This window comes from Parambassis ranga, chromosome 8, assembly GCF_900634625.1.
Source record: "Parambassis ranga chromosome 8, fParRan2.1, whole genome shotgun sequence".
NCBI lineage: Eukaryota > Metazoa > Chordata > Actinopteri > Ambassidae > Parambassis > Parambassis ranga.
In genome coordinates this window covers 3812507-3823919 of record NC_041029.1, presented here as the reverse complement: position 1 = coordinate 3823919, position 11413 = coordinate 3812507, and the positions used below count along the sequence as shown (strand labels likewise).

The 11413-nt window shown below is 43.9% G+C and overlaps 1 protein-coding gene across 5 annotated transcripts; it reads left to right on the top strand.

The window, feature by feature from the left end:
• Positions 1-13: 13 nt before the first annotated feature.
• card11 (caspase recruitment domain family, member 11) lies at positions 14-11050 on the top strand. 5 transcript variants are annotated; one of them, XM_028411371.1, is made up of 26 exons: positions 14-53; positions 176-511; positions 2688-2888; positions 3006-3143; positions 3313-3486; positions 3865-4013; positions 4101-4280; positions 4572-4718; positions 4884-5009; positions 5098-5292; positions 5405-5545; positions 5678-5732; positions 5814-5989; positions 6096-6202; positions 6303-6343; positions 6429-6552; positions 7116-7317; positions 7466-7592; positions 7667-7910; positions 8054-8138; positions 8337-8432; positions 8949-9066; positions 9205-9387; positions 9886-10007; positions 10297-10412; positions 10666-11050. In XM_028411371.1, exons 3-26 carry the CDS (start codon positions 2699-2701, stop codon positions 10868-10870), a joined length of 3441 nt encoding a protein of 1146 aa, XP_028267172.1. In that variant the 5' UTR covers positions 14-53; positions 176-511; positions 2688-2698; the 3' UTR covers positions 10871-11050. The 5 variants fall into 5 exon arrangements, with proteins under 5 accessions (XP_028267172.1, XP_028267176.1, XP_028267171.1 ...); XM_028411375.1 differs by having other exon boundaries at positions 3310-3486; positions 6321-6343; XM_028411370.1 differs by having other exon boundaries at positions 3310-3486.
• Positions 11051-11413: the final 363 nt, after the last annotated feature.

Below are 11413 nucleotides of genomic sequence, written 5' to 3'. Positions count from 1 at the left end.
TGACTTTAGTTCCGCTTTCGCTGTGGCGGTGATTATGAAGCGGAGCGCTGCAGGTGATACTTCTTCTTCTTCTTCTTCTATTATTATTAGTATTATTTTTGTTCATGTTGTTGTTGTTCAGGTGGTGGTTTTTTTAAATATTTACTTTACAGCTTCATACATTTGCTTTTTACAGAGAGACAGTGACAAATTAAAGCGAGACGGGGAGGCAGTGGAACAGAGGCAGGTCCCAGAGGCTGCAGGTTTAAACTCTTCCTCCGGTGCACACTTTATTTCCATCTGAACTCACACCACCGCCTCCTCTCTCTCTCTCTCTGTCTCTCTCTCTCTCAGTGCTCTGACTACAGTTAACATGCGCGCTCACTTTTTTTAAAACGTGTCTGTCAGTTAAATGGAGACGGCCTCAGTTTATTGGATTTATGATGGAACATTCAGGTCACTGCTTTTAAGAATCAACCATTAAAGTCGAGTTTGTCTTCCCTCCGGCTCTTTGGACGTGATATTTGCTCAGGTAAGCCATAAATGTTCTGGTGTAGTCATGAATTCAGGAACGAGAACTGAAAAGTTGAAAAGGTCTCATGCTCTAAAATGTCTGAGTGGAAAATATGAAAAGAAAGTTTATGTGTTGACTGGAACATACTCTGTGTCATAGAGCTAACTTTACAATACATCCAGGTCCAGTGAGGGGGACTGGTGATATCCTACACAGACCCCCTTTATCTACATGATGTGCAGGGTGTGTGGTTACTGTGTGTGTGAGTCTCTTTCCTGAAGCAGGTTATTGCTTTGGTAACACAATAGCTGAGATTCTGTCATCAGTGAGCTCCTATTAGAATGTTTGGAATTCCAGCAGCAGGTGCAAAACACAAAGGGATCCAGTGAAAGTCGGGCTGGATGAATGTGGCATGCAGTGCAAGAAGATGTGGCAGTCTTCTGTTTTTCAGTAAAATGTCACCTCTCTGCTAAAAACCGCTGATAACATTTAAGCAAGGGAACTTACAGCCTCCATTTTAAACCATTCGGGGGGTTTGCACTGACAGAGCTCAGAGGTAGTTTCCAACAGGGTTCAGATATTCTGCTGGACAATGGGACCTTTATGAGGCTCGTACACATGAACGGTTCATATCTGCCTCCTTTAAACCCTGTGAGAGGTCCAGGTTGTCTACCTACCAACTGCCGTCTGTCACCTTCAGTTCTCAATTTGATAAATTTAATTATTGTTCATTTACGAGCCACTGATATTGTAAAACAATAAACTGTGTGCTCTGAGATGTTTTTCTCAGTAATGTTTTATCATTTCCAGCACGGGACATGTTCAACTTTTGTGATAAGATCTTAATTTCGATAAATAACACACAATGTGTGATGTTCAGTCTCAGTTATATTGGCTGTAGACTTCACTACACATACTTTATGGGGAACATTGAATGCTTTGCTTTGAGACTAAAGACTAAAAAAAATATTAATTGTAACTTCTCCCAAAAGAAAGACAATTGTTTGAGGTACAAATATCTGAACAATAGTTACCGTATTTAGGACCAACATGATCAGATATGTGGCAAGAGGCTCGCAGCACCCGAGACAGTGAATTGTTTTTGTCATTATGTCTTCATTTGTTTTTGTAAAGAATAAAATGCAAGATTTAGTTTGAGAACACACATACTGCTCTAAAAAAACACAATCAGCTCATCTCACCACAGTACTATAAACAGAAGTGTCTGAGACGACTAAAAGAACAGCGGAAGAGAGCTGCTCACATCTGGTTTTAAAAGGAGGAAGCAAGGATTAGCTTTCTCGGTAATGAACGCCAAAATAAGAGAAAAGAGAAGAGGAAACGTGTGTGGTTACCAAGGGTCTGTGTGTGTGTGTGTGTGTGTGTGTGTGTGTGTGTGTGTGCGTGTGTGTGTGCGTGTGTGTGTGTAAACTTCTTCATAGGTGTGTGTTGGTCTGAGTGTTTGTGGGTTTATCATCTGCAGCAAGTTCAGTGATATTTGTGTCTCAGACTGCATCTGATAAGTAACACTGACAGTCTGAATAACAGTTACTGTATTTTAACCAGCATATAACATTCTATGTAGTATGAAAGTTTTAAATGTATACGAGTGACCCGTTGTGTGTGTTTACATGGCCAATGGCATCACATAGAGTTGATTTGCATAACTGTCACAGATCACAAAGCAGAATTGTAGGATAACACCCACTACTCAGAAAACATGCAAATGATAAACGATACATGGACCGTGTGTGTGTGTGTGTGTGTGTGTGTGTGTGTGAAAATCAAGTGGGAGTAATATGTGGAAAATGAAGAGAGCACAAGATTGTCTTTGGAAAAGTAAAAAGCATAGGAAAGGAAAATGAAACATGGAGCCCTGACTAAAACTCTGTTAACACTCTGTCACTTTCACGCTGCTGGCAATACACACACAGCTGCCGTATGTAAAACTATGCCTCTCAGAGGACATTAAAAGCAGAACATCTGGTGCCCACGGTGAGAGAAAGACACCCTGTTACTCTACATGCAACATGCAGTCCCAGCCCTCCCTCCTCTGTTTGATACATCTTACCTTATGTTAATGAGAACTGATCGTGGACAACATGTTTCAACTTGCAAAGCACCCTAGACAACAAGCTCAATTTATCTACAACATGCAGCATAGTAAACAGCCTCTGCTGGTTTTGCTTTCCAGGGGGGTAAGAGATGGAGAATGGAACAGCTATTGATGTGGAGGCATTGTGGGAAAAGGTGGAGTGCAAACGCTACGAACTGTGTCGCTCTATTGCTCCAGCGAAGCTGACTCCATACCTCCGTCAGTGCAAAGTCCTGGATGAACAAGATGAGGATGAAATACTTAATTCCATGTTGCTGGTGTCAAAAGCAAACCGCACAAGTAAGTAGAAAAGTGTGTGTGTGTGATATGATGGTTTGTTCCTGTATATCTGTGCACTGGATCCTAATGGAAACATGGAGCTTGCTGACCTATTGTGTTGAACCGACACTATGTTAGGCCGCCTACTCGACATCCTGCACACTAAAGGGGAGCGGGGGTATGTGGCATTTTTGGAGAGTCTGGAGTTTTACTACCCTGAGCTGTATAAACTGGTCACAGGAAAGGATCCAACGCGACGCTTCTCCACCATCGTAGGTGAGATGCACACATTTGGATGAAGTCACACTCAACCCATACTCACTGCTCCAGCACTGATGTGGGCTTTAATGAACAATGCACTTTATGAACTGATGTATAATCAATAAAAAAAGTCAGATCATCTACATTTGGATTTTTTTAATCTACTGTTTGCTCACTTTAGTAGAGGAAGGCCATGAGGGTCTGACCCAGTTTTTGATGAATGAGGTGGTGAAGCTGCAGCAGCAGTCCAAAGTCAAGACCCTGGAGAAAGATGAACTCAGCAGGAGATACTTCACGCTTGAAGATGAGCAAAAAAGGCTGAAAGTGGCCAACCAGGAGCTTCAGGCCTTCCAACAGAGTAAAAAACATGCTATATTTCACTTCCTAATTAGGCTTCCTGTCATCTTTTAGCTCACCACTACGCATTGTTTGGTTTAACACATCTAAACTTAACATGGTTGGGGTGACATTGTCCTAGTGAAACTAGGCTTTGGTGTTGTGGTATGATCATGTCCATGTCACTATACCCTGCAGCTAGTACTTTCAGAACAAAGATAATATGTGAATACTGTTCACACTAGGTCTGCTCTCAGTGAGTTCACACGTGCATTCTCATATGTAATAAGGAAGATATAATTACTAAAGTATTTCATGCCCCAAAGGCTGTAGGTTTTTTATCTGTAAATCATATCAAACGTCAAAACATATATCTGTGTTTATGCGGTTGCTTCTTTAGGGTACAATAAGTTGAGGGAAGAGAGGAACAGCTACAGTGATGAGCTGCTAAGAGTAAAGGATGAAAACTACAAGCTCGCCATGAGGTACGCCACGCTGAGCGAGGAGAAGAACATGGCTGTGATGAGGAGCCGTGACCTGCAGCTGGAGGTTTTTGACACTGTCTTCATGCTCTGAACATCAGCGTAGCGATGGCAGCACTTCTCATCTCTCACTGTGTCCTCCCTTGTTTTTAAGATTGATCAGCTGAAGCACAGGCTGAACAAAATGGAGGAGGAGTTTAAGATGGAGAGGAGGCAGAGTCTCAAACTGAAGAACGACATCGAGAATCGGCCGAAGAGAGAGCAGATCTTTGAGCTGGAAAGAGAGAATGACATGCTAAAGATTAAACTACAGGAACTACAATCTATTATACAGGTACAGCTACACCAGCCACTGACAGGTGAAGACATGTATTGATTTTAATGTATTGACTGATGGGACACCTTTAAATACGACTGATCAGTATGTGTGCATACACTGGTTTACAGTAGGAGCTCGTTCACAGCTAACCTCACCAGCTAACTGCTAGCTGTTTTTAATCAAAGCTGTGAGAGTGAACACCGAGTTAAAAGACGTTTGATAACTTGTGGTGACAGTCTCTATCTCTATCATCACTGACTCACTCATACAGTTTCATGCATCACAATCTGTGTGTTCTGCATGCAGCCAGGTCCCTTACCTGCTTCAGACAAGGCCATCCTTGACATTTTGGAGCATGACAGACAGGAAGCCCTAGAAGACAGACAGGATTTGGTCAACCGCCTCTACAACCTGCGTGAAGAAGTCAGACAGGCAGAGGAACTACGAGACAAGGTTACAAACACACAAACCTGCACAGTACACACATGCATTTACCGTATGCTTGTACTTGTCCTAGTTTGTGTCAAAAGCAAAAGGAGACAAACCCTGTGTGTGTGTGTGTCTGTGTGTGTGTGTGTGTGTGTGTGTGTGTGTGTGTGTGTGTGTGTGTGTGTGTAGTACTTGGAGGAGAAGGAGGATCTGGAGCTGAAGTGCTCCACACTGCAGAAGGACTGTGAGATGTATCACAACCGCATGGACACCATCACCATACAGCTAGAGGAGGTGGAGAAGGAGAGAGACCAGGTGACAACACAGACACACACTGACACACACACACACACACACACATAAATTATTGCTTTTGTGTGTAATGATCATTCTTTTCATTCAGGCGTTCCGAGCCAGAGACGAGGCCCAGCACCAGTTCTCTCAGAGTCTTATTGACAAAGACAAATATCGTAAGCAAATCAGAGAGCTGGAAGAGAAAAGTGATGAGCTCCACATCGAGATTGTACGCAAAGACGCCAGACTGTGTACACTCGAGTCTCGTCTGCGACGGATGTCCAAAGACATTGTCCCCGAAGAGGTCAAATACAGACAACACGATTATTATTGAAGTTGAGTGGATACATCGAACCGACCAGCTTTTCATACACATTTTTTCAGGAACCTTTCTTTTTTTTTTTTACTTTTTGCAGAGTATGTCAAAAGATCCTCCGCTTACCATCATCCCAATGCAAGTTCAGTCAGAGTGGTCCAGTGATGAGTCACCAGAGGAGAAGGAGAAGGAGAAATCTGAGCGGACGCCACTTAAACGCAGACACAACCTTAAGGCAGGGGTCAGCATTCTTACTGTACAGACATTCTGAGGCCACAGCAAGTATTTATTAGTAAATAATTATATTAGTCATAAATCCAGTTGTGTGTTTTAGGGCTTAAAGTAAGTGAAATGTCCTTTCTATACTTTACAGAACAGAGTAAAGTCTCCAGTCAATGTGCTCAAAGGGCCTCAAGTCAACTCAGCAGGTAACGCCGCAGTTTGTTTCTACACTGATGTAACTACAGCGTTCACATTTGTGTAAAATGTTCCTGCATCTGTGTCTTCAGGTCCACTCAGTGGAGATTTTCTGGACATTCAGATGGTACATCCTCCCTCCCCCAGCTTCCTCATGTCCCCCATGTATCCTCCCTCTGCACCTCCCCCCCTCTCCTCCTCCCCTTCACCCGCTCATCTTCCTTTCAGTGTTGTGGAGCAGCCCAGCAGGGTGAATATGGTGAATATGGTGATCTTTTCATATTTTCTTCCTCATATAGACCTTTATCCAATACAGTGGTAGACGGATTAATATGAATTAAAACCTATTCTTGCTTTGTCTGTGAAATCCCCAGCTCCGTTTTCGTAACGACAGCATCCTGTCCACACTCCCTGAGCCACCTGAGAAAGCGTCGCTGTACCGCAGAGAGAGGGAGAAAGAGCACGACTTCCATCCACGCAGGTTTGCAACGAAGACTTTATGTCACACTTGTGTATGTGACAAATAAACTTCTTTTGATGTTATATGTGGCTTTAACCATGTGATATTTTATCAATTTTAGTCTCTCTGACTTTGACAGTGACCATATGGAAATGGAGTTTGGTAATATAGTTTTACACTTTGAGCACATATTGTAGAAGAGCTTTTTGTAGAATCTTCGGTGATCTGTCTGTCTTTTCTTACTTAGAAGATGAAGTGCAGCGCGGCCCTCCTTCTGTACATTCCTCTTCCTCCTCCCATCAGTCAGAGGGGATGGACACATATGACCTTGAGCACGTCAACAATATCTTCAGGAAACTGTCTCTGGAGAGGTACGGTGCTCCCAGTGCTGTGCCCACACACAACAGTGGTTTATTCACAACCACTGTCTCTGGGTGTGTTTAACCACATCTCGTTTTATTTTACCAACCATGCCTATAAAAGTCAGAATGAGCGTGTTTTATGTGAGATTACACACAAGCCCTACATACTGTTCATGAGATGTTAGGTTACGTTTAGGATCAGGGCAGTAGTGTTGAGACTGTGACTCTGACATGCAACAAAACTGCACAGAAAAAACCCATCGGTATAAAGTGATGCTGAGCAGTCAGGCTGTCAGCTTTCATGGCAGAATGATGTGTATTCATTGTAGCAGGAACGATATTGCTTTCTGTGTCAGTTCAGTTTATCAGTTTGGGTATGATGCTGTGAAACGAAGCACTTCATCACTATGGGGCCATAGTGTTGTTGGCAAGTGTCCAGTTGAGGCCAATTTTGCTTCAAGTAGGCTTCATCTCTGACCTTCATTCATGAACAGACCTCTGATGATATCAATCATGACCTCTGCGACTGTGTGTGTGTGTGTGTGTGTGTGTGTGTGTGCGTGTGTGTGCAGACCGTTTCGTCCATCTCTGTCTTCCTTCTCCAGAATCAGCTCATCTTTGAAACCGGTGCAGGAGCTGTCTTTGCAGGGGGACAACCTGCTAAAGGACATCACACTGATTGGCGGCAATGACAGTGGGATTTTTATTTCCTCTGTCCAGTCGGGCTCCATTGCAGAGAACGCGGGGCTAAGAGAGGGCCACCACCTTCTGTTGGTATGTAGATTTTATTCTCTGAACTTTATCTCAACCATCGATTTTGACATTTTGAAACGCATGTCATTTTTTCCTATTCCAACGTTCTGTCTGAGACTTGTTCTAGAGAGGCTGATATGCTTTGATTGATGTGTTTGGTGCTTCGCAGCTTGAGGGGTCCATACGTGGGGAAACCCAAAGCATTTCATTGGATACCAGCACCCAGGAAGAAGCCCAATGGACACTCCAGCACTGCTCTGGGCCAGTCAGGCTACACTATCGAGCCAACTATGACTGTAAGTGTTATTTCATCGAGTGTTGGTGTAATATGGGTTAACTGTACATGAATGTAAATGTCTTTGCCACACAGCTTATCGGCGTCTGCAGAGGGACTTAGCAGATGGCACATTAGCTTCTGGCGACTCATTCTACATACGGGTCAACCTCAATATCTCCGGTCAATCAGACAGCTGCTCCCTGAGCGTGCGCTGTGATGAGGTAGTGCACGTGTTAGATACCAGGCATCAGGACCGCTGTGAGTGGCTATGCGCCCGGGTGGACCCGTATTCTGGCTCTGACCAGGCTGAGCATGGTACTATACCCTGCAACTCAAGGTACATAGTGGTTCTTAAATACACTGATAACACATGGAAGGTTTTTTTAAAGCATCATCTGTAAAACAATGAAGCAGCTGAAAGGAGGAGAGTTGCTATGCTGATAATACGAGGAAGTGTTTGTGCTATGATCTTGAATAAAGAGCCCAGCAGCTGCTCCTGGTGAAAATTCAGAAGTTAGTGTGTCGAGGGGGGAAAGAGGAGAATGAAGGCCACCGCAGCAGCAGGGTGAGCCACTTCCCAAACTTCTTTTCTACTTGATTTTAGTAAAAAAATATGCACATATTTTAATATATAAGGAAACCACTGACTACAGCAATAATACATATGAAACTCTACTGGTCATAAATTGTATTAAATGGATACAGTACATCTTTGTGAGTCTGCTGCATTGTGACACTTTGTGTACTGTGCATGTTTGTTTAGGTTAATTTACAACCAGAAGAAGCCAGCCCCTCTCCGGATCCTAAAGCCAGCCCACGCCTGTCCAGAGCTAGCATATTCCTTACTCAGATACTACAGGTAAAACAAAGTGCCCCTCTCTCTCTTTTAAAGGTAGGGTAGGAGATTTTGAAAACTCAGTGAGAGTCAGCCAGATTTTGAAAGTAAACACGCCCCTTTCTCTCGGAGCTCACCCCGAAGCCACGCCTCCCAACCGGTCTGTGACTTCGGCCATCATGCACGTACCTCTCTGGTGCGCGCAGAGCAGGAAGAGAGTGACAACCAGCCAATACTCCGTGCAGGGGCGCCTCATAGGATTGGCTGATGTTTTTAGCGTTTTATAGCTTCCACAGGTGATTAATATTCTTCGTTTTAAAGCAAGACTGCCAAACTAATGGGTTGCTATTGGATTGTAAAGAGAAGTTACACTAATTTAACAAAAAGTGCATCAGAATGAAACCTCCTACCCGACCTTTAAGTGGTGAAACAATGCTTCCTCCTTCATTTAACCTCCCAGTGTTCATTGTAGCGTATAATCAGCACTCTACAGAGGTCACAGAAGTCTAACGTGGCACTTTTTTGTGTCTGGTTATCTAGTTTGTCAGCAGGGTTGATATCAAGTACAAGCGAATGAACAGCAATGAACGTGTGAGGATCATCAACTCAGGCAGCTCAACACTACCAAGACAAGGCTTTGAGACCCTTAAACCAGAGGGTCAGTCTAAAACTCATGAACAACCAGAGAAAACAACAAGAACTGATCTGAAGGATTTCCAAACCTGAGTTATAACCAGGTTACAGTGATCGTATCAATGTGTGTGTGTGTGTGTCACTCTTTCCTGGCCGTGAACAGATGCTGCTGACCCAGACAGTGAGCTGAGCCGAAGTTTGAACCTCATTCCCTACAGTCCCGTCACTCCCCAGCGGACCCAGAGAAGAAGACCTGTCCTGTTCAGTCCTGCTGCTCTGGCCAAAACCCTCATCCAGAAAATACTGAACATGGGGGGAGCTATGGACTTCAATATCTGCAAACCAGGTCAGTGCGGGTGGGAGCGGCCATGTTTCATGCTGTGTTGTTGTATTCAGAGATGAATAACAGGGTGTGAAAGAGAGCCGCTGTTGGGATTCAGGTCAGGTATTGTGCTGCACTGTGAAGGACTGTAACTGGAGACATGGCAGAGGCACCATGCAAGATGGCCTCACCGATAACCAGGGTGACATTCATGGTGATGAAGGCAATGACAGATATTTAATCTAGAATTCAGTCATTAGTGTTTATTCAGCTGTGTTTGGAGTGAACCTTTCAAAACTACTGGGAAAAAAGTTCACCATGTTACCCAGGTACATGACAGAAAAGTCATAAAAGCTGAAGGTGTAGAAGAGGAACATCTGGCGAATGGAAAGACTGTGACGAAGAGATTCACCAGAGCAGAAACCTCAGACGCTCCGCTCCTTCTGATAATCGTCATCTATTTTAGTTGTTGTACCTTTCAGAGCTGTAATGAGAATTACCCTTTTGTTTCTGTTCGGACAGACACCCTAACCAAAGAGGAATTTCACCTGAAACAGAACGTGGAGCCCTTCATTCACTACAAAGAGAAACAAGCCACGTTCGAATGCATTACCCGAGAAAACATAGAGGCCGTCGCTGCAAAGGCACGTTTGCAATCACAAGTCTGTGCATGTTCATATGTGATAATGTGCTGTTCTATTTCATTAAAGTTAAGCTTATGCATGTGAGGGGAAACAGCCAGATAAGGGCTTCTTTGTTTAACATAAGAGCTCCAAGTACTGCTGCTGCAGGAAGAGGTTGGCTTCATTTGTCTCACATAACTCAGAATACTGACAAAAACCTGTTCACAGGATGCAAAGACTTTGTATTCATCTGTGTTACCTGCGTGCCGTCACTGTGTTCACTCAAAGCTGTTTTTTTTCCACCCATCAGGGCAAACACTGCCTGCTGGAGGCCGACCTCATTTGCGTCAAAGACCTCCTGCGGAGAGAAATCTACCCGATCATCATCTACATCAAGATATGCGAGAAAAATGTCAAGAAGCTACGGTAGGCTTAACACACACGTTTCCCAGCCACACAAACCACAGCATGTCAAACCACGCTTCTTTTTCTAAATGCACATATTCACACCAGTGCTTCTACAGCATTCTGACTCCAGACTCCAGTTTCTGATCATTCAGAGCTTTATTCTGTCTGTTGGTGCATGTAAATAACCTCTTCCAGTACGTGAGCTTTTTTTGAGCACACAGACCTCATTCACACCGCAACGCTGCTTCCTTCCTGTTTCCTGTCCTTGCAGGAAGCTGCCGCTGCGCGTGGAGTCAGAGGAGGAGTTTGTGAGGTGGTGTCGAGCCAAAGAGAAGGAGTTGGAGGGCATCCCTTGCCTCTATGCCACGCTGGAACCGGATGCCTGGGCAGGGACTGACGACCTAATCAGAGTCATCAAAGACAGAATCTTGGAGGAGCAGAAGAAGATGGTGTGGGTGGAGCAGGACCTCCTGTAGACACTCACCAAGACAAATAGCATTTATATTTAAGCTCACATACATGTGTCATTATATCTGTGGATGCTCTCATTCATCCAGGTCATAGTCATTTCCAAGAGTTTAAATCGAGGCAACTGGACTCAAGGATTCTGCTACAGAAGCAGAACTGAAGAAGCCACTTGGGGGAAACGTCTTCAAAAAAACAATCCTTGAGTCCAGTTGCCTCGATTTAAACTCTTGGAAATAAATGTGTCATGTATTTTTAAACTGTGTGTCTGGGAATTAGACATTAAAATGTTTAAATTACACATGAGGTGTATTTTCAGCTACTGCCCTTCATAACTAAGCTGGGTAATGTCTCCCTCTAGTGGTCGATGTGGGTTTTCTTACACTGAAGTCGTAATATAACCTATAATCAAACCTGTGTTTACGTCATGTTTTAAAGGTTTTTTTCCAGAGGTCGCTCTCAGGTTTTTCTGTGATGTGGGATTGTTGGGGGGGTTCATCCCTGGGCACAGACATGTCACGTGGATATGACCCAGAAAAGTGCATTTTTGCCTC